General features: G+C 42.7%; 6 protein-coding genes across 6 annotated transcripts; 3 read left to right on the top strand and 3 right to left on the bottom strand.

Moving 5' to 3' along the window:
• Positions 1 to 173: 173 nt before the first annotated feature.
• I206_102069 (uncharacterized protein) lies at positions 174 to 986 on the top strand (the record flags this gene model as incomplete). The annotated part of the gene is made up of 5 exons (XM_019158537.1): positions 174 to 180; positions 294 to 388; positions 560 to 611; positions 719 to 820; positions 952 to 986. The coding sequence occupies 5 exons, from the start codon at positions 174 to 176 to the stop codon at positions 984 to 986; spliced, it is 291 nt and encodes a 96-aa protein (XP_019008283.1).
• A 164-nt stretch (positions 987 to 1,150) lies between these two features.
• Positions 1,151 to 3,246, bottom strand: I206_102070 (uncharacterized protein; the record flags this gene model as incomplete). Its single annotated transcript, XM_019158536.1, has 7 exons — positions 1,151 to 1,531; positions 1,593 to 1,993; positions 2,057 to 2,609; positions 2,673 to 2,853; positions 2,918 to 3,025; positions 3,086 to 3,104; positions 3,156 to 3,246. 7 exons carry the CDS (start codon positions 3,244 to 3,246, stop codon positions 1,151 to 1,153), a joined length of 1,734 nt encoding a protein of 577 aa, XP_019008282.1.
• A 1,473-nt stretch (positions 3,247 to 4,719) lies between these two features.
• Positions 4,720 to 8,492, top strand: I206_102071 (uncharacterized protein; the record flags this gene model as incomplete). The annotated part of the gene is made up of 5 exons (XM_019158535.1): positions 4,720 to 4,959; positions 5,035 to 6,417; positions 6,476 to 7,640; positions 7,701 to 8,084; positions 8,155 to 8,492. 5 exons carry the CDS (start codon positions 4,720 to 4,722, stop codon positions 8,490 to 8,492), a joined length of 3,510 nt encoding a protein of 1,169 aa, XP_019008281.1.
• Positions 8,493 to 8,889: 397 nt separating this feature from the next.
• I206_102072 (uncharacterized protein) lies at positions 8,890 to 11,481 on the bottom strand (the record flags this gene model as incomplete). The annotated part of the gene is made up of 2 exons (XM_019158534.1): positions 8,890 to 9,150; positions 9,211 to 11,481. The coding sequence occupies 2 exons, from the start codon at positions 11,479 to 11,481 to the stop codon at positions 8,890 to 8,892; spliced, it is 2,532 nt and encodes an 843-aa protein (XP_019008280.1).
• Positions 11,482 to 12,130: 649 nt separating this feature from the next.
• Positions 12,131 to 16,006, bottom strand: I206_102073 (uncharacterized protein; the record flags this gene model as incomplete). Its single annotated transcript, XM_019158533.2, has 17 exons — positions 12,131 to 13,169; positions 13,227 to 13,480; positions 13,537 to 13,619; positions 13,670 to 13,733; positions 13,791 to 13,829; positions 13,886 to 13,899; positions 13,954 to 14,030; positions 14,085 to 14,119; positions 14,184 to 14,267; positions 14,320 to 14,381; positions 14,433 to 14,561; positions 14,615 to 14,760; positions 14,820 to 15,406; positions 15,457 to 15,481; positions 15,538 to 15,601; positions 15,729 to 15,769; positions 15,837 to 16,006. 17 exons carry the CDS (start codon positions 16,004 to 16,006, stop codon positions 12,131 to 12,133), a joined length of 2,913 nt encoding a protein of 970 aa, XP_019008279.2.
• Positions 16,007 to 18,494: 2,488 nt separating this feature from the next.
• On the top strand, positions 18,495 to 20,373 carry I206_102074 (uncharacterized protein; the record flags this gene model as incomplete). Its single annotated transcript, XM_019158532.1, has 10 exons — positions 18,495 to 18,608; positions 18,709 to 18,851; positions 18,912 to 18,939; positions 19,004 to 19,144; positions 19,212 to 19,285; positions 19,353 to 19,495; positions 19,576 to 19,666; positions 19,736 to 19,800; positions 19,871 to 20,187; positions 20,254 to 20,373. The coding sequence occupies 10 exons, from the start codon at positions 18,495 to 18,497 to the stop codon at positions 20,371 to 20,373; spliced, it is 1,236 nt and encodes a 411-aa protein (XP_019008278.1).
• Positions 20,374 to 21,408: the final 1,035 nt, after the last annotated feature.

The raw sequence follows: 21,408 nt of genomic DNA on the forward strand, positions 1-21,408 counted from the left end.
GCGGTGATTTCCGATATCTCATCGGGATATGAGGTGATTGCGAGTGATCCACTTGAAGATGTGTTTATCCTATTTCATCGTATCTCATTCAATATTCAACCTTTTTGATTGATATATCAAACATCTTTCTTGAGATAGCGATTAATTATACCTAATCATTAGAATCAGTCAAAATGGGAAGTAAGTCTTTTTTCCATCCAAATTATACAATCTCCCCCCTTCTGTTCTTTCACTTCAAAGTAATTCATAATCAAAAAAATGACTGACTTTCGAAATCTAATTGTTTCTAATAGAAGTAGTTCATATCGTACTTTGGAAATTAAAAGGTAATCAAGAAATTGCTAAACAAGCAATTTCAGCTTTATATACTGTACCTGGTGCAGAAGTTGTAAGTTTGGATTTTCATTCATTTATTTAATTAATGTATTAATCAATCAATCAATCATAACTTTTCATCTGATTATTAAAAAAACCCTCTCAATAACTTTGAATTTGATTACCAAAAAACTTTTCATCATATTTTAATTATAGCTGATATTCATTTGATTTGATTTTCTAGTTTAAACTTGGTCCTCCTTTACTTGATGGACGTGCTAAAGGATTTAATTGGGGTAAATTTAAATCATCCTTACATATATATACATTTATCCCATTATATTTATAATTCAAATAAATCCAATATTTTGATGTTTATTGATGATACTTGTCTTTCAAATAGGTCTTTACTCAGTCTTTTCATCTCCTGATGCTCTTCAGAAATACGCTGTATCTGAAGCTCATGTTAAAGTAGTTGAAAATAATGTCAAGCCTAATGTTGAAGGTGAGTTTCAATTGTTTCCTCAATTACACTTTTCGATTCCAAGTACATCCTTGATGATCTGCCAACATGTCCCGATTTTTACAAAGACGTATATACGACAACTGGTCGCTGATTTAAATTATCCGTTCTAGATCTCATTGCTTACGACTTTGAGCTGGACGAATAAAGTTTTCAAAAGGGAGAAAATTCAGTCTTTGAGGATAAACAATATGCACATGTAGACTAAATGCAATATCTGTAATCATTTGGGCAACAAGAATGACGAAGTTATTTACAAATGTGCATTTGATAAGCAAGAGCAAGCAATACGATTCCTCCACAATCCAGATCTTATTCTCCATCCTCAATTACCTTATCTCCTTTAGTTTCATCAACACCTTCTTTTCTTTCTTCTTCATCACTCATGAGTTTTGCAGTTTCTTCTTTTTCATTTTCTGGAACTTCTTCTAATTTAACTAAAATTTGATGAATTGCTTGTCCTGGTCCAAGTGGAAAATCAATTTGAGATTTTGGGAAATTTAAAGTATGTGTACGTAATTGATTAATTGTTTCATTAAATGATTTAATAGGAGGTTCAGGTAAATGAAATGAAGGTATTAACCATGTCCAACCTAATGGTACTGAAGCTAAATGAAATTTTAACCTAAATTCTCTTGATCTATCTAAAATCAATGAACCATGTGAAGGAGTTAAATGATGTACAACGTAATTCTATCATTTTTAATTAGTCCTATATATTTTGGAATCAAATCGTAAGAAATTCAGAACTCACCCTGTGATTTTCTGGTAATGATTTGATTACACTTTCACCTATATCACCATCCACAGAAACCATCTTACCGCAACTTCTAAACATCTTATGCGTATCAAATGTTCCTTCTCCCCCTACACCTCCCCAACTTATCTGTCCAGCTACACCTTGACCAGTCCCACCGCGAGTTTTTAATTCATCTACATACTCATCGTCATATCTTGCTACTGATGCCCAAGCTTTTCCTTGTCCTGTTCCGCCTGAACCCACTACAAGCGATGCGAGGGGTTTCTGCCATCCTGTGGGAGGATGAAGTAAAAGTGTGATGGATGTAAGGCGCACTCGAGAGGGTTTAGGAGAAGTATATGATGGAGGAGCTTGGTTATTGAACAACAGATGAATATACCTACACCACCTTCGTTCTGTTCAGAATAGTATGATCAGCCTTCTCCAACCCTGAAGTTGGAATATTAGTTGAAACTCACGCGAAGGTATAGATACTCCCCTACCAGAGCTGGTAGGCTTCATCCTTCTACTAGAATGTAATTGGAAAACTTCATCAACTCTACCGTCTTTTCGATCAATTTGACCTGTTGATCCAGGTGCAGCTTCATCTCCTATGTCAATAGGATATGGAGGATCAGTGTGAATTTGGATATTAACCGATGAAGTAGAAGACGAATCTGAGAGAGTTGTTGTGGATGAGCTGGTGGATTTTGTTCTTTTCACAGGCTGGACGTCGATCTTCTCAGATTTGGCTGGAGTATTGGATCTTTCCGTTTCAGGAATCTCTGAATCGGTCATTTGAACACCTGTTATATCTTTTCCTGATCCTACATATACCCATCCTTCCCTTTCTCCTTCCGCTTGTAATGTTGTGGTGGGCACGGATTCTGACAAGGATTCTGCTTTCTCCTTTTGACGGTCTTCAAGTCGTTTTTGAAGATCTTTGTGGGTATATGACCGATCAAGTTGAGGTGGAGGCGGTAAATCAGGTAAAGAAAGTAGATAAGAACATAAAAGTGTTCCGGAACGACCCTAACACAGAATGGAATTGTCAGTCTCATAATGCAGACCATACTGAGAAATCAAGCAGCTCACCTTTCCAGCCTTACAATGTATGATAGCTACTCTTTCAGAATCGCCTTCAAGCCAAGCAGTCATTTCTCTAACAGCAAGAGGTAATAGAGGTAAAGGTGGTGGATGATGATCTGGGAAAGGATAACGGGAAACTCTTCCATGCATACTCTCAGGTGAATACGCGTTCTCGTATAATGGACATCTACAACCATTAGGATCTCAAATGAGCTTTATACTGTGAGAGTGAGAATTGGGACCATACTTACAGATTCCAAATCCACCATTTCTCACCATGTCTCGAATTTATGAATTTCAATACATCTCTCCGCCTATTTCTATATAATCCTGCGACACCTACAGCAGGGTATCCCATACTGACATCCCATAACATTAGTTAATCTTTCAGTTGGAAATGACATGCCTAATCAGCTCACATAATTATCCTATCCGTGACTACACCATTGTCAGCTTCGACACACTTCTGATTGTTGAAATCTAACTTACCATATACAAGATCCAAGTTGGCAGCATTTTCCGGATCTATAAATCTAGCTTTCTTACCCGAGACGATCTTTCTCACATAATCGAATGACATTGTACGCTACAGATCAAATCTCTATATCCGATTGTGATTGTAGACATGAAGATTGAGATGTAAATTGCGATTTAGAAATGTGGTTAATTGAGCGAAATGCAATTAATGATTGAGCTTGTTATCGGTGATATGACGTAATTGCGTCATGATTCACGGATATGATGTTTATAGTTTGGGGTCCAAGCTCAGCATGTATCGCTAAATGCAGGAAAAAAGGAGCTGACGGTATACCTACAGAGCAAGGTATACGTTCAGTTGATGCGACAATCTTATCAAGATTTCATAGGTTACCTTCGATAACAGTGATCTGTAACAACTGTGAAGCAAGATGATGGACCTAGTCTAACGATGTTTAATAACACTCAATCTCGTCCTATAGGACTCAGCTCGCTCATTGCGCTGCTACATAGGATTCAGACTAATAGATCTCAGAGCACTTGAAGAATGGTATCTAGCAACTGATACAAGCACTCCATGAGGAACAAGACCCAATAATAACTATATAATCTGAATTCCTTGAGAACTTGGAAACGATGTTCGTGTGTAGCAGTCGTTAGCTAGCTCCTTTCCGGATCTTGCGAATACGGACTTTGGCGGGAGAAGTCCAGGGTTCAAATCCCTGCTCGGACTGTAAGCTTTTTCGATAGTGACAAAAGATGCAAAGATGATGAAAACAGCTGAAATGATGATTTGGAAAGGTATGTTTAAAATGAAAAAGAGATGAAACCTTTTGGTCGATCAAGGGTAAAACCGTAATTTCCCCTTAAGAAAAGCTTAAATTCAAAACGCCACTTATCATACCACGTGGGCATTGTTTGTAACGCGTCCAGCTTCAAGTTGAATACATATATGAATGTCTATTGATTGTTGTTACAAAGGTCAAAAGGAATACTTTTTGTGTAACGTTGACATATATCACATTATCTTCTTACATCCCCAAATTGCGAGCCTGATCAGATGTTCTGCCAAAGATAGCGTCTTCTTGCGACCTTGCAACACTTGTAAAGGCTGACCAAGATCGTTCGGAAATTAAAGAAACCAGCTCGACACCATACATATCACGCTCGGTCCCTCCACAACTGTAGAGTGCTCAACAGACCTGACTTCATCAACTTGAATGATATCGAAAAAGGCAGCATTACCTTGAATCCTCTTCAATATCTACATCGAGTTCTTCCTTTCACATCAGCCCCCTTGGTATCTACACCATCCTTTACCACCAAACAGCGGTCACGACATTCTTGGCAGCAGTCTGTTCTTTGTTTCGCCTATCATAGGCACCTGAAAGGGCTGCTCACCAGAAAGCGAGTGTCGTCCACAACGTAATACATCAACTGATATCCTACCGCCTGTGAAGATGCTTTTAAGGTGAGTCCAAGCAACAATAAGTCATTGGATCATCAACGCCTGATCATTCTCTCAGTAGCTCCATAGAGCAAAACTTACAGATAGTAACAGCTTCTCATATTCAAAATGTCACCAAATCCAATACCTAATCGTTTGAATGCCCCTTCTTCATCCCATTCCTCGCCGAAGAGCTATAGATCCCGCCCGTCTCCAGCCGGATCACCTCAGTCCGGTCAACCTACCAGTCCTAGAGCTTCACCTAAAGCGGGCTCTTCCGGTACGATAGACATAGATGCAGTGCTTAGAGCGAACGGAGGGGATGTGAGAAAGGCTTTGGAGGTCGTGTTATCTGAGCGGAATACTCTGGTGAGTTTTCCATTGGCTTGTTTGCTGCTCCGCACGATCAAATACTGAATCTCTGTCCTTTGTGATGACGTTCAGCAAGCGCAAAATACGCAATTATGGCGGTTGATCGAGAAACAACGCTCACAATGTGCAACTCTAGCGTCAGACAACGACAGACTACGGCAAGATCGCGAAAAGGCCAACGATAAGTTGACGAACAACGGATTAGAACCCATTCCTTCACACAAGCGTATACCGAATAGCTCGAGTGCAGTTGGATTAGGCTTGAAAGCTGAACACCCTCAAATCAGAAGGCATAATTCAGATAAAGATGAAACTCCTACCAAAGCTTCAGTAAGCAAACAACAATCGAATAACCCGGAGACCTTAGCACCTAATTCGCCCGGTCGTCAGCAACCTACATCTGGCTTACTACCTTCTCCAATACCAGACAAGAAGATCCGTCGAGAGAGCAAAATGGTTTTCCCACCTGAAGTCAGTACATTCATGACGCTGGCTGACTCGCCTCGTCAAGAAACTCATACCACACCATCTGTTACGCCGAGTAATAGCTTCAACACTCTTAGTCCAGCTTCGCAGTATTCGGCCAGTCCTAGTGTTAATGGCAAAGAAGAAGTTGGTGTGGTGCCTCCACCATCGTCTAGAGCTTTAGCGAATTCAACACAAAATCCGGAAGGGACGAGATCAAACGAATATCTCGCCTCGATACCTGAACGACCACAACCACGATTCTCTAGTAGATCTCCTGTACCTGATCGCGAAATCACCAATTCCCCCCTACAATCCATGTCTGACGCTATTTCAACTACAATGTCTTTGGAGGAACCTGTTCGGTCGTCATTCGAGTCCTCTTTGCATCGCAAATCACATGATACGACTCCAAGACCTTCGTTAGAACCTCAAGCTGAAGCGAGTCATTCTCAATCGTCCCTCTCTGATCAAAGTCGTCCCCGCATGGACCCAGCTTTACTACCGTATTCTCGAATCACAATACCGAACAGCACAGTCTTCCCCAATAGCAGTGGTAGAGACGTTCTGTGTTTCATTGTAGCTATCACAGCTCGTCCGCCTAATGCTCAGCCAATAACATGGAATGTCGCAAAACTGTTCAGTGCTTTTTTGGATCTGGAAACGAAGATCAAGGCCAAGTCAGGCAAGAGGACGAAAGAATGGAAACAAATGGTAGCACCTCTACCCGAAGGGCGAGCTTGGAAAGATTTCGCGCCAAGCAAGATCGATCAAAGGAAATCTGCGTTGGAGACGTACCTCCAATCATTATTGGTCGCTCCAATCAGCGACAAGTCGGATTTCTGCAACTTTCTGAGCAGCGATCATGTCAGGGCCAAGGCTGAGACTGCGAGAAAAGAAGGATATCTAACGAAGAAGGGAAAGAACTTCGGTGGATGGAAAACTAGGTATTTTGTTCTAGATGGCCCGGTAATGGAGTACTATGAGCAGGTAAGTAGTCATACCTCGCTGAAGCTTTAGTGCATGCAAAGCTGATTGGCCTGAATAGCGAGGGGGTAGCCATCTCGGTTCCATCTCGATTACCAATGCCAAAATTGGTCGGCAGAATCGACCAGCAGAATCAACGGATGAGAGGAACTTCCGACATGCCTTCCTGATCATCGAGAACACAAAACGAGGTGCGACTAATCAGCATGTACTCTGCGCTGAGAGTGACTCGGAGAGAGACAGTTGGATAGAGCTGCTAGTACGCTATGTCGGGCCTGAAACACCTGCAAATCCAGCGCCTCAACCCCCCGTCTCGACTTCGAATTCATCTTTGGGTTCAGGCTTGATGCGAAAGCGAAGTCAAACTCGGAAAGGAAGTAAAGATGTGGTTGTCACCGCTGCACAACCCATGCCAAGCCTAGGATCCGACTCTAAATTCGGTGGAGCACCTTCACCCAGTCTGATCAACTCTATGGAGTCACAAAAAGCGATACATAGCAGTCAATCCACCTCTTCACAAACATCGAATCCCTCAATATCCACTTCATCATCTGGAATGCCTCAGACCCCAACTCAAGATTCCCGGCCTTCCGTTTCCCAGCCTATCAAATTTTCTCCCAATTCCAGCTCTTCTCATGGCAGTGCTCCTATGACTATGGTCACAAGTCCATCCTCTGACATGCTTTCATCCTCTCCTCCGACAATGAGTACCGATCCTACACCCAGAGCTAACAAGCGCCAAAGTATGATGCCTGGTAAACCCTCATATTCTCCAGCTTACCTGACTAGTCTGTCCAACCAAGGGTTGAATGCTCCGCCTGGGCTCATCGCGGAAAAAGAAAGAGATAGAAAAGCTAAAAGCAGAGGATTTTGGGGATTCGGTAAAACCCCCGAGAAGATTTCTAGACCAGTCTTCGCCGTCCCTCTTACGGAGTCCATTGCAATAGCGTCGGTGGCCAATCTCCCTGCAATTGTATTCAGGTGTATAGAATGGCTGGAAGCGAAAAAGGCAGAACAGGAAGAAGGTATATATCGACTGAGTGGAAGCTCAGCTGTAATCAAGGGATTGAAAGATCGGTTTGACGCTGAAGGAGACGTCAACTTAGTAGCGGTAGATGAATATTGGGATCCACATGCTGTTGCTGGATTACTCAAGACCTTCTTGCGAGAGTTGCCTACGAGTCTGCTGACCAGGGAGTTGCATGCTAGATTCCTGGCTGTCATGGGTAAGTCAATCTCGCTTCTTAACTCCTGCCACCGGTGCTGATCTGCAGGATTCCCATCAGATCTGATCGAGTCATCTGCTCGTGTCCTGGAACTATCTCGACTGGTATCTGAACTACCTCCACCCAATTATGCTCTCTTGCGGGCCCTGACCGCACACCTGATCCTAATTGTCAAAAACGCTACATTGAACAAAATGACTTTACGAAATATAGGAATCGTATTCTCGCCTACTTTGGGTATACCCGCTGGAATATTTTCGGAGCTTGTCAGTCATTTCAGCGCCATTTTCGATGATGCCACTTCGGAAGAATTAGTAGATGAGGCACCCGCAAAAGGAGAGGCAGATGTGGAGGAGACTATCAAGAGAAAGCGGAATAGTATGCTCTATCAAGCTGGAGGGGCTGATGCAATGTTGGGATTGATTGGAAGGGCACTGGATGCTGGTGAGTCCAGGGTTGCACTTTAGTAACGGGGTCGTTCGATTAACAGCCAATTCCTACTTGATCTTAAAAGCAAACGAAGATTCTGCCTCGGAACTATCAGAAGATATTGATTCAGATTTACAGTCTATCGCTTCTTCAGACAATCTATCTTCTCAAGCTCATGCTCAATTGACCCCTCGACCTGGTACCACCAATAACGAGGATTATCCTTCCGCAGCCGCTGCACGGAAAGCTAAAGCCGCTTCACGAGGCTTAGCTGTGGACATTACCAATGGGCATCAGTCAAATGAAATTGGGTCTCATTCTAGTTCCGGGAGTGGAGGTAGAACACCGGGTTTACCTGTTAGTCCGAAACCACTGAAAAATGTCCCTAGTCCCAGAGCGGAGCGAGAATTATCGGTATTGTGATCACGCATACATACGAAGGCGATAGGCAAGTGTTACTATACACTTGTTGATCAGGTATCTCTACATATGACTTTGAAAGATAAAATACAGCTCGGATATTCAGTATACAGTAGTTCAATGTGTCAGGATGTACACTTTGTTGGTTTTCTTTCGAGATAATTTGGATCGTCAAAATTAGTGATCAAGGTTTCTATCCAGGACAAACAGGTTGACAAATACGAGTTTAGTGATATTTCAGTATATATCTGTTGATAAAACACAGATTGCTGACCGTTGTTCAAGCTTTAAACATATCCTACTCGCTGCGGTCAAGCATCTTCCCGTCAAAGAGAAGAAGGGAATTGAATGATCGGCTGAGACGGGATGGAAGGAACCAATCCCATTTGGTCTTCCGATGTCAATACGACTGACTTCGATGACTTCGTTCTTCCCCTTCCTCGTGCTCTTCGTGCTCTCGTCGATATAATCGTTGTTGTACTTCTTCTTCTTCCTCCTCTTGTTCCTCTTGAACCGGCTTCTTCGAGTTCGCTTGTCCTCTTGCGGTACCTCTTGCTGCACCTCTTATACCTCTCGCCCGACCGCGTCTTCCTCCTCTACCTCCTCGAATGTTTTGTGCTTGTTTACTCTGCTGGTCTCGACCTCGGTTATTATATGATGACTGTGAGATAATATCAGCGTTCAAACCGACCACTCTTCATCTCGTTAACAAAAAACTCACGGGGCAATCCGAATCACTACTTAATTCAATAATTTGCGTATCGCAACTCGCTTTCCTTTGACTTCCGGGTCCATACTTGGTTGAACCCATTTGATCAAATGAGAAATTCCTATTGATCGGTTCGTAGGGAGTCGTTCCCACTATATCGGACCAATACGTTGGGCCATCTCCTGGCTGAATACGAGCTTGCCTCGCCTCATGAAAAGCCACTAAAGCTAGCAAATCCAAATTTTCAGTATTGATAAGCGGGAAATCTTGAGCTTTGGCTTGAAAAGCTGAATCAGTGGATAATATTGGGTTTTCTGAGTCGCTTTTTGGAACTTCCGGTAGTGGAATATTGTGTTGCAAAGAAAGGTCATGGATATCTGGGAAGACCCGTGTAGTACCTTGAGGGGAAGTCACTTGTATGGCTGGAAGAACGACAGTCTGAGCTTCAGTATGTAAGGTAGATTGAGAAGGTGTGGCAATCAGGCTGCTTTGGTTGCGCATGAAGTCAATTTCTTTTACCTCGTGTTCTTGAGGTTTTCGAAGCGGATGCTCTGTGGAATATAGGAGACCTGTATGAGAAGTCCGCGTAACCTCTTCAAGCTGTTCTAGACTTGTCATACATCTTGATGTTCCCACTTCGTTCCCCAGTTCTGATTCCACAGTCAGTTGTTGATCCACGTCCATCTCATCTGAGTCTTGCAGCGATGGTCCTACTTCATGCTTTCCAGTACCCTGATCCCATGTTACTTCATCCGGCAGTACTGGTCTCTCCTTCGCCTCTCGAATTGATGTCGTATCTCCTTCACAATTTGACTCCTGGATCGAATTGTCCCTCTGATTCACCAATATTGGGACTAAGCTATCATCTGGCAAGGCTACTCTTGCTACTGATTCTTCCAAAAGTTGCAAGGTATCGAGACGCAAATGAGCGACATCGGGTGTAATTCCATTTTCTTTCTCCAACCCTGGTGGATTATCATTCTTCTCTTCTCTCTCAAAAGTCTCAGAGGAGATCTCCTGGGTTTCTGATACGGTCTTATGATCTTGCGAATATACTCCAAACTCGATTACATCCTCTTCTACATCGTCCTCGAAAGGTGGGGGAGTCCCAGCCAAGTCTCTCGACTCGTACTCCGAGAGACTCTCGTGGGTGCAATTCTCAGTTTCTTCCTCGTGGTCCGATGCGAGCCACCCCGGGTCACAAGGTACATCGTGCTTCATCATCTTCGGCCATCGTAGCCTTTCCGAATCATCTCGTTCATCGCCATACACCTGTGATAGATGATCGCAACATCCAGATTGGCAATCTTCATGTTGACTTCGACCTGATAATGAAGTGAGATCAGACCCATCATCTGCCCATTTGAAATCTTCCTGTGATTCCTGCCTTGCTGTTGTTTGCAACATAGCTATTTCCGATGGCGTACCAGAAGGCAGATTATCGAATTCTTCTGAGATTTCGTTATTCTCGTCATGTGTTCGAGATTTATATTTGGGGTTCTTAGCTATCAGATATGTTCGCCCACCACTGAACATCTGATCATCTACATTATTCCGACGGGATGATTCTGATAGGTGAGCTTCAGCTAAAGGATGTGAAGAAGTAGGTGAAATCGTTTCAACCGCGTTTCGTGACATCGACGCCTCCTCAGCGCCTTCAGGCAACGATGCTGGGGTTGATCTGCCTTTACTTGTAGAGTGACCGGCTAAGTTCCTCTTGAATGATTTGGCAGAGTTGGAATTGTCTTGTTGAGCGATATGGGAAGATAAGCTTAAGATCTCTGTTAAATCTGAGGTCGAACTTCTTTCGGTCAAGCCAAGTTTCACCTCTTCCTCGTTGAGTTGTACCTCCTCGTCTGACTCGTCGGGGCATTCCGGTTCCACATCCTCTTCTGAGCTGGAGCTCTCAGCATAATTGGGTGGCGTAATGTCCATACTCTCTTGATGAACTAATCGAAGTGACCTTCTCGTAGGTACTGGACGAATAAGCTCAATAACGCTTTTTGATAATTTCGTGGCTTTTCGTCCTTTACTTGTATATGAGGATTCAAGCGTTTCATCCTGGTGAGTTTCCCTCTCGCTCTCGTCAGGCCTAGCTTCTTGACTGTCGTTATAATCTTCAGAAAATTCTGAGTTGAGTTTCGAACGGCGATCTTTCTTCTTGAGATTGGAAGTATTGCCCTGACAGGATCCATTGCGATTAGAAGAAGCTGACGATTCCTTAGTAGATCTTGTAAAGTACTTTGATCCGCCTGAAAAATCCGCATTTCTTTTGTTCGGCATCTTGAGTGATATTGATGGTTTTCAACAAGCTACAAGCCGAAAGCGTGATTTTGCTGATGGGTGATTTAGGGGATTTGACGATTCAAGAGAAATGAATGGTACTGAATAGGACAGAGGCGACTTTAGAAATTTGAAGACAAGATAGAACAATACCGTATGAAGAGAGGAGAGAACAAGTAAGGAAGGGATGAACTGAGTATAGCAAATACAACAGGTAAATGAGCTGGGAGATAAGGGAATTGGAAGACATATTCATGGAGGAGATACTCCTATCTCAGCCTGAAAACGAGGAAGAGATCCGTGCCACTTGATACGGGTTATTTGCCACACTTCGGATGGTGGTGTTGATTTGGCGAACAATGCACGGTCATGCACAGTTGAAATGATATACATATATGTCTATCAAAGACATTTAACTGCTATACACAGTATCACATTCTCTAAGATTATCTGACGGTTTCGTAGGAAGGAAGATCGGTCCAGAATAATCAAAAGCAAGATAAAAAAGCAAAAACAAATTGGGGAGATACAAAAGTGCAATTTAATCCGCATACTCGTACTTTAAGGCAAAAACCTCAATATCGTGTGTCCTTATCGTCCATATCATAAACATAATCGAAAAACTTGTCAGAAAATTCAAGAAAGACATTCAACCACTCATCTGATTCACAAAATCTTCGAAATTGAATCCAAACATTTCTCCTTCATTCCCGTTAGGATTACTAAACATTACATTTCCATTTCCCTGAAGCCTTTGATTCCCATTTCCATCTGGATTTGCATCCGGACTATGATTCGTATATCCATTCTGCAGTTGGAAGTCTTCTGGGCCCTTACTGGATTGATATTGACCGTGATTGAGATCCTGATCGTTCATGTTGATAACGATGGAGGTGTTCATCTCAAGAGGTATACCGCCATTGAGTGGATATCTCATGCCTAACGCCATGGACATATCCATGTCAACGCATTCAGGGCTTGATCCGTTCCCATAAATAACGGAATGACCATTGACCGAGCCCGATCCGATTGATGCTCTTTGGTCCACATAATTATTAAGGGGCGATTGTTCTTGCCCTTGCATTTGCGGAAATTGATGGGCCTGACTAATATCGACCAAGAAGCCATTGCGATTGGTGTTGTATGACGTAGCTGGGCTGACACTGCTATTGATATACTGATGTATAGGATCATCTGACACCCAGGTACTGGGAGTATGCATAGGTTGATGTATTGGGTATGGTTGAGATGGTATCAAAACATTACCTGGGAAAGTCGGTACAATACCTTCATGCATGAATGGTTCTGCCAAAGTCGTGGATGTAGCAACCGAAGAACCGGATTGAGGGGAAGGTGTGGTCTCTCCATTGGGCCCAGTCCCAGGATGACTCGGGCTTGAGGAGGATCGCTTGTGTGAAGACCCTTGAATCCTTCTCAGCTTGATTGAACCGGCCAAATGACTCAGGTCATCCTCTTCAGGGGCGGGATTGGTAGCGGCTATTTTTCTGGATTTGGTAGCTGCTGATAGAGCTTCATGTGCACGTCTGCGAAGACGTAACAAGATTGGAAGACCTTTCTTCGCACGACAACCTTCTCTTGCTGCATGCGATATATCGCAGACTATTGACATGCAATGAAATGAGGGGCTCGCGAATGCACAAGATGGAGCTTGGATAACAACGGCCGCCCTAGAAACAACGTAATCAGCGACGAAACCGGTGAAGAGAGGGGCTTTCCGATCTCACAAGCATACAGCACTGGAAAATGCATGAAACCAGAAGAACCACCATCTCGCTACTAGGGACGGGTGGTAAATGACCAAGATTTTGACGAGTTGAACGATTTCTTGAGCGCTTTCGAACAAAGCCACGAAGCTTTGCCCTAGCTTCGATCGAGATGGATCATCGGGATTCTCCTGAAGTGCTTTAGCGAAGAGAGGTCGGTTGAGCAGAAGACGCATCTGGGCTATCTGTAATCGAATACCGAGCCGATGTATGACCTGCACATAGGAGGATGTCAGGTCATCTCTGTCGAACTTCCATCTTGATGACTTACCAAGTGAGGATTCACGCTGCTGTCAAGAGGAAGATCTTGAATGGCAACGGTGGGTAACAATTGTTCCGGCAAAGTGCTCTTGACTACGCTGAGCGTGAGCAACTAGTCCAAATAGAGCGAGGCGGATACTTACATTCTCTCAACTCGCTATCAAGCTGTATGATGGCTTGATATGACGTTAAGCTCGCCTGTGTTTGCTGATTGCAATATCATTAGCATTTTCCAGCGGGTTGGGCAAAAATGTCGAAACTCACAATATCGATCACTCTTTCCATCATGCTGATCAAGGTATACTGAGCAAAATAGTCAGCATTGCAGTTCCAGTTTCATGCACTGTGTCATGTCGTACCTTTGCGCGGTGAACTATCGAATATATAATCAGCAAGCTGTTTCATTACTACCCCTGAGAGGACTCACAACCGTCCTCATCGCCCATCGAATCAGAACCTTCAGGTATTTTGGTATCGGACCATTTGTTGCTTGTAGCGCAAGGACTGAGGCATGCTGTTTCAGCAAGGCATACGCCTACGCTCAATGGATACACTTACCGACCGAAGCATAAAGCTTGTAACCTATCGTAAGTCTTGTCGAAGTAATGAAAGCTTCGATCAGCTATAAGAAGGCAGCATGATTTATTCGGCACTCACCACCAGCTCCCACCACACCTGACGTCTCTCTTCGACTTCATATGGTGATAATCCAAAGGAAGCCCCATCTCTATGTAGACCGAGCTGGAATTTCTCATATCAGCTAGGGCGTCTCTGCTTGAATCGCTCGACTCACACTTTGTGCAATTTTGACAGCTGTTCCGATGATTGGCCAAAACAATTCTGCACCATTTCCTCCTTCATGACCTAGTCAGCACCCAGTTTCATCAGTGAAGATACCATACTCACGTTTGTCGTTCAAGATATAAGTTCCCATGAGATGTAACGCTTGAATAGTTGCTGGACTGGAATGTTCCAAGCCTATCACATTTATGCACGATCTTCCTAATCGGAATAGATGTTCTCCTCTAGGATGAACTGATTTCCGCAAGTCAGAACACACTTCTATACGTCACGATCTGACTACTCACATGGCGGTCTGTTGAGGTCGAACATTGCTCCAATAGCCATGACCAAAAATACACAAGCCATCTTGTGTGCGTTGGGACTTGTCTCCGTGTCGTATGAGGTGACGAGATGATCGTTATCAAACATTGCTTTTGGAATTGGTTGATACCTGAAAGGCAATCACCTCAAGTCAGCTGCGCCAAGTTTTTGCTGATATCTGCCACTTACTGCCAATTGACGTTCTCCCAATAGCTCTCGATCAATAGCTTTCCTTCGTTATTGTAGTCCGGTAATTCCATTCTGAGCTGATCTAGACTATGCGCCTGATTGTCTCCGCCAGCGAAAAGATCAGGATGTAACCCTAAGCCGTCATCATGATGGTCTGTGCCGAGTTGGACCCGATTGCTTTCTGCATTTGCAGTAGCAGGAGGCGTGATCAAGGGATGTTGATATCCTCCATTATGTTCCATATTTGACGGAGTCTGTAAAAGCACGTTGGACACCATCGAGGGACTACTACCTTCTTCCGACGATTCAATCTCCTCTCTTAAATACTCGCTACCTGCAAAACTTCCTACGAATTTGGCTTGCCCTTCCTCCCCTATTGTCAAAGTACCAAAAGCACCTTCAACCAATTCATCTCCCACGGGTGATAGCTGCCCTTCCACCTTGATATTTGGTCGAGGATAAATCTGGGTGTTGCTATCACGAGGTGAAAAGAGATAAGGTGATTTAAGAAGTGGATGAGGTGTTGAGCTATGCTTCGCATGGGATTGAGCGAGCGCTACCTCTAGTAGGGATATACGTTGGTGTAGCTAAAAGTGTTTTTAGTTCAACAGGATATAGCATGGAAGGATTGGCTTACTTCTGCTGTATCGGCCAGAATCAATCTGTATTTACTGATAGATCAGTGGGAAAGCATCGTGACAGTGATAGCTGTACATACCTCTTCCCTTTTCCCGTTCTCATTTCTCCATTGGGACATATTTGAGCGCAACCTCGTTTTTCACCTATGTGTTTCGAAGTGAATTGACATTAGCTATACCAAAGATCAGGATCATCATTCTTGTCTTTCCTGAGCAGAAAAGAATGCTGCATGACAGAAGTGATAAGGTGAGGGAAGCCGCTTCGACTTACAAGAAGAGCATGGCCATTCTCTGGAACATTTCAGTTTGAGTCTGAAAAAAGGGGAGGGTAGCTTCTTGTATTCCTTCCATCAGTACACAAGCGGAGGGAGGTGCTCACCTTCTACATTCTGCACAGCTGAAGCTTTGCCTTCCTGTCCTCTCCTTCTCTGCCTTCGTCCCGTTGACTTGCTTCACACTACCAGTGGCCGGTTTTGCTCCACCATCACTGCTTCCTCCTCCCACATCAGCTTTCGGTGAAGGTAAAGGTGGTGGTCGCATCGCCGTCATTTGAAGATGGTTACAATATATGATCTGTGAGTCACAAGAAATCTGGGATGCCGATTAACACAACCAGAATAAGTATGGTAGGAGAAATTTCTAGAGGACCAAGATTGGACCGTTGGATTTGGTTAATTTGTTTGCAGATGATCGAATTCAATGGTGACGAGGGGAATATTATGCGTGCTTAAAGGAATTATAATGACGAAATGATGGGCTTGTGCATAAACTTAGCTTTATTATTTACCGAGGCGTTGCGATCATGTGTGGATTGGACGTTGATGGACTCACTACAAGGTTTCTTTCGTTACGATTAGATCCAAGTATCCTGTATAAGGTGATATAGACTGATCACCTGGCTAAGGAGTACTTGATGGCCATGAGAGGTGAATGAGGTCTGATTTGATGGGTACCCTTGATCCAAGAAGGTCCGAATTGGGTTGGGAAGGACACACTAATAACCCAGGAATATGAAGTAATGTTAATGTTGAGAGGGTCTTGAATTGTTGATGGCGGCTATATCCGGTTTATTATTGTTCTCGTTACCGGTATTCCGACTATGTTAAGAATAAGAGGGTGAGTAAACAGATCAAATCCACACAATCTTCAGGAAAGTGATCGAGTATCGCAATTTGTCTCTTTGTATAACGAGTAATATATGGGATATATGGGTCTGAATATATATGTACCTTGAGGAGTAAGAAAAGAAGGAAACGAATGCGAAGGATACGTGCTTTTGTAGATTACCTAATGTATCTGCTCGGCGTATCTACGCAAAATCCAGGGGGTGAAATTCTAATTGCCATGATGTAAATGACCATTGCTTGTTCTGAAAGATTTCGGGCGGACCTTGCTGAAGTACTTTAACAAAGGTGTGTCGAAGGAAAGATGCACCATTTGACTCTGGACTACTTTACGATTCACTGGGATAACGTAAAGATTCAAGGTTTCCCTTATCGTAGATAACCGCGTTATTCGAGTTAGACTTTGAATTTCTGAACCATCAAGATCTCAACTCGGTATATAGCATCGGACCATCATACTCATCTCACTTCACATGACATACATTATTGAGCATGCAGCTGGGAGTCGCGATACAGCGTCAGCTACCTTGCCAAGTGCTTGTACGTTAGTGAAACCAGAACTTTGAAGCCTTCTATCGAGAAGCGATACTCCTTTTGTAGATGATGTAGGTATTTCCGACATTTTACCGTGTTTACGAATTTCGAAGGGATGGCAGATAAAGGTTGTTCATGTTTGAAATGATTACATCTCAAGAAACATTGCGTGATTTCGTGATCATATTCGCAATTGATCACCCACTTACCAAAGGAGTGAGTGTAAGAAAAGGAGTGGAATGCACTTCAGCTTGATTGCTTGCTTATCAACAGTCCTCATCACCGGCTTGATTCATGGTGCACTCACTGTGTGAAATCTCACTCATTTGAATATGCGTCCGACAAATCTACAATGTCCAATTCGCTTCCGACGTTCGATCGAGGTAGATTGTGCGCATTGACACTATGCTTTAACGGTACTAGCCACTTCGGCATCCATGGCGATCAACCAGAAGGGTACGTTTGACTAACAACGTTTCAAATCAATCCCTGATAAATGAACCAGCGCGGAATATACTTTGCCCTCACACCGCTCGCTCGCTCGCAATATCGACCAGTTCCTTTAGCTTTATACTCAGGAGAACATCCCGATAAAGCAAAACGCCAGTCTTTCGCCGAAATTAGCGAACAGTTTCACACGTAGAAAAGATATGTGGCTTTGCATCCTAGACTAAAGCTATCCCTTGTATGCTTCACGAACTAAATATCTCAGGTCTAATCTAAGATCTAGCATCGAGCTCGGCGGGCAAGCCGTTAATTCCACCACCCCTAAGCGCAATTGAAAACGTGCACAGGATCTACCGTACCTTTGTGATATTCGTTCAAACAATCACTTGAATGATACAAACAAATTAGGAGCTGTATCGATCGTGTATTGTTTTTGTGAATTGTACCCTCTTTCAGCCACCACAGATACAGTACACATGTGATATGATCCTATCCATACAGCTTAATTGATCAAATATCATTGCATTTCATTTCCATTCAGTTCTTCATCATTCTGGTACATCAACTAAGGGTCGCGCGGTCGGACTGGCAGTAGGAGCCCCTAGTCAACGGACAATCAAAGATGGTCATTGAAGACAACATAATCTTGTTTACACTATTGAATCCTTTGAAAGGTAATTATCAATCATCCTTCATAAAGCTTGTCGTAATCTGTCCTTTTGCGCCAAAAAGCCTATCAAAATGGCTCCATTGGGGCATCAAATATTACCTTATCATCTATGAGTAAGGGAGGTCTGGAAAAGATATAAAATACATGATCTCGTATCTCCTCGGCCCATTCCTTCAATCATGTAAACATATATCCAGTTTTCGCATAAACTGTGACACACCAACCAGTCTCACCATTGAAAAGCCGATCTATCTTACTTGATATGGCTTCCACTAATACAGCGGGAGGCTATGACTCCACCATGCAAGGGGGCTACCAAATTGACTTCGATGCTATGCTATGGCAATCTTTGGGCTCGAACCCCTCTAAAACGACTGTAAGTTGTTCCCTACTTACTATATGATCACAACATCCTGCTTCTCAAATCCTCCATGATGATCCAAGGCACAGCTTGTCACTGACCGTGAAACGCATAGTGGTGGAATGTATTTGCCCTTGTCCTTCAATCTCTCATCGTCAGCTCAATCGTAACCAAGACATTTCAGTACTTTGAATATTTCCAGAAAAGTGATAATTCACTATACCTCGGATTCGTCGGTCTTGGCTGTTCTGTTAGCATGTGAGTCGAGTCAGCAGCTTTCAAGTGTAGTGTATTCGTTATTGACTCGATATCTATCAGAGCCGCACTAGGCTTGACTTGTGCTCAGGTAAGTGGTTACTCATCATACCTCTTAGGGCAAGAATCCAAGATTGACGCGATGCGCTTGTAAGACATATAAATTGGTGTACCACGCAGCCACCGAATTTCACACAATCTATCGCTTTTTGTATATGGTAGATCAAACTATTTTACTCATTGGAGCCTTTTTCAATGCGTCTGCAGCTATATACTATGCTCACAGAGCTTGGAGTGTGAGTATTCTGCTACTTCTGAGATTCCAGTGTCGGGAGTAGCTGAGTGACCATTTGATATTGTTAGATGGCCAACAAGAAACGATGGTTGTTACCTCCACTCGCTATCGTGGTTATTGCGCCTTTCATCTCTGCCTTTGTGTGAGTTATCGATCTGCTGTACCAACGAGTGATGAATTAGACAATTCAGGTTGACAAGTCATGGTAGAGTTGTCATCAAAGGCTACAAATTGCCCGCTTTGCTCATGGAGAATTTACCCAGTCTACCGGGATACTTCGAAGATTATATCCACTCGAGCAGAGTATGGGGTGCCTTGACTCTCGCAATGGATGCTACTTTGTGTCTTTCACGTAAATGCTCATACTCTTTTTCTGATTGGGTAACTCGAGTCTCTCAGCTGATTTGCAGACTTCTTTATCTTCTCTCCCAGTTACGACCTTATTACTTCGCTCAAAAGATAGCATTTTCCACAACGAAACCCGATTACTGCACAATTTATTCGCTCTGATGTACGAATCTATGTAAGTGAATGAGACTGTCTTGAGTTAGCGAAATGAGATTGACCTCGTATTGAACGCAATTGGGTATAGGTTGCCACCTGTCATCTTACTTCTTATCCTGGAAAGTGCTGATCAAGTCGCGGGATCTCCTACCTGTAAGTACAAAGTCATATGACATTACCCGGTAGTTATAATGCTAAATTTCAATGCTTATCTCTTATCTAGCTGACTGGCGAAAATTCGTGATCACATGTGTACCTACATTATACTTTCATTCAGTACTCTCTGCTTTAGTAGGAAGACAAACTATCCGAGGATTACTTCACAATAAGCTCAAAAAAGAAGGAGGTGAAATATCATTATTATCTTCTGGTAAATCAAGCGGTGGAATTTCAAAAGCATTTACAAATCACACTTATCCTTCAACCGATTTAATCAATCCTAAACTTGTTGAAGAAGGTAATGGATCATACAAAGAGATGAAATCTGACATTGAAAATGGAAGTCAAGTTTCAATGATTGGACCAATGGTCAAAGTGAGAGTAAGCAATTTACCATTGATTTCGATATTTGACCATGGAGAAATATAAAATTGATTGGTGTGATAGATCGAACATAATTCCAATATTTCTGAACCTGATAATTACGCTATAAATCATCCTCATCTATCACCCACTGGGGAATATTCTACTGCCAATAGGGATTCCCTCCAAGGCAGATTCCCCTAAATTGATTCAATGATTCATATTAGTATTGTGAAAAGAGGAAGTGCACGATCCGTTCCAAGGTTTAATATTAGAAAGCTTGATAACCATTTTAAAGAGGCAAAGGTATAATCTCACGTGTTTATAAGAGAGAAAAAGAAGGTTCAAGCAGCTGCTTATACTTTGCAATGTGAGGCCATGGTGATAAAGCAAATTATTTTTTGCATGCTCTATCGTACGTTGCGATACATCTGCAGCATGCCGCAAGATAGTAGAACGCCGCATCTTCTTAATTTACGCTTTTCAGCTTGTGCGACCCTTCTATCACCTTCTTTTCTTTGACCATATTTTGCCTCTGACTGTATCTGAGTGGATGAGATTTCGCTACACTTCTCCTTGTACTAAGCAAATATGAACGTATGAATGCTCTGCAGAAATAGTCAACTTTACTCTAACAAGAAGTGGACTACCTCCACCTCGATCGAATGTTTGTATTTATTTGTGCACCCCATAAACCCGATTTGGTTCAGTTTCTCCCAGCGACATTCAGAGTGAGTTAGTATTTGTTCAAAATTTCAATTCTTTTTTGTTACTTCTTTTTTCTTTTCTCTTGAATCAAATTGTATATGATCCCGTTATTGTAGCTAGACCGGTCTCTTTATATTTTTTTTCTTTTATGGAAAGGAATACCTAACCAGTAAAGCTCTGCCAGTGGATCTAGAAAGTTTCTTTTAACACAGACAAGGTTGTCTAGCCGCTCATTTCTAAAACAAGATTGATGAAATCGGCCTGAATCTTGCCTATATATTTTATTATATTTCATTATGTATTTAAAATGATGTCCAATGTAACCATGAATCGAATAAATGAATATCGTTGCATCCATACAAGTTGGATTGAGATTGCAATCTATCGTCGTATCACCTACCATGGAAATGTACTTTACTGGTATAAATTAAATTAACGTAGAATATTGGGTTTCGATCCGGTGATTTCATTTCGCGAATTCTGCTATTTCATCATTTCAAGATCAACTCAACTTGTTCCAAATTAACTTCT

Source organism: Kwoniella pini, chromosome 2 (assembly GCF_000512605.2).
Source record: "Kwoniella pini CBS 10737 chromosome 2, complete sequence".
In the NCBI taxonomy this organism is placed as follows: Eukaryota; Fungi; Basidiomycota; class Tremellomycetes; order Tremellales; family Cryptococcaceae; genus Kwoniella; species Kwoniella pini.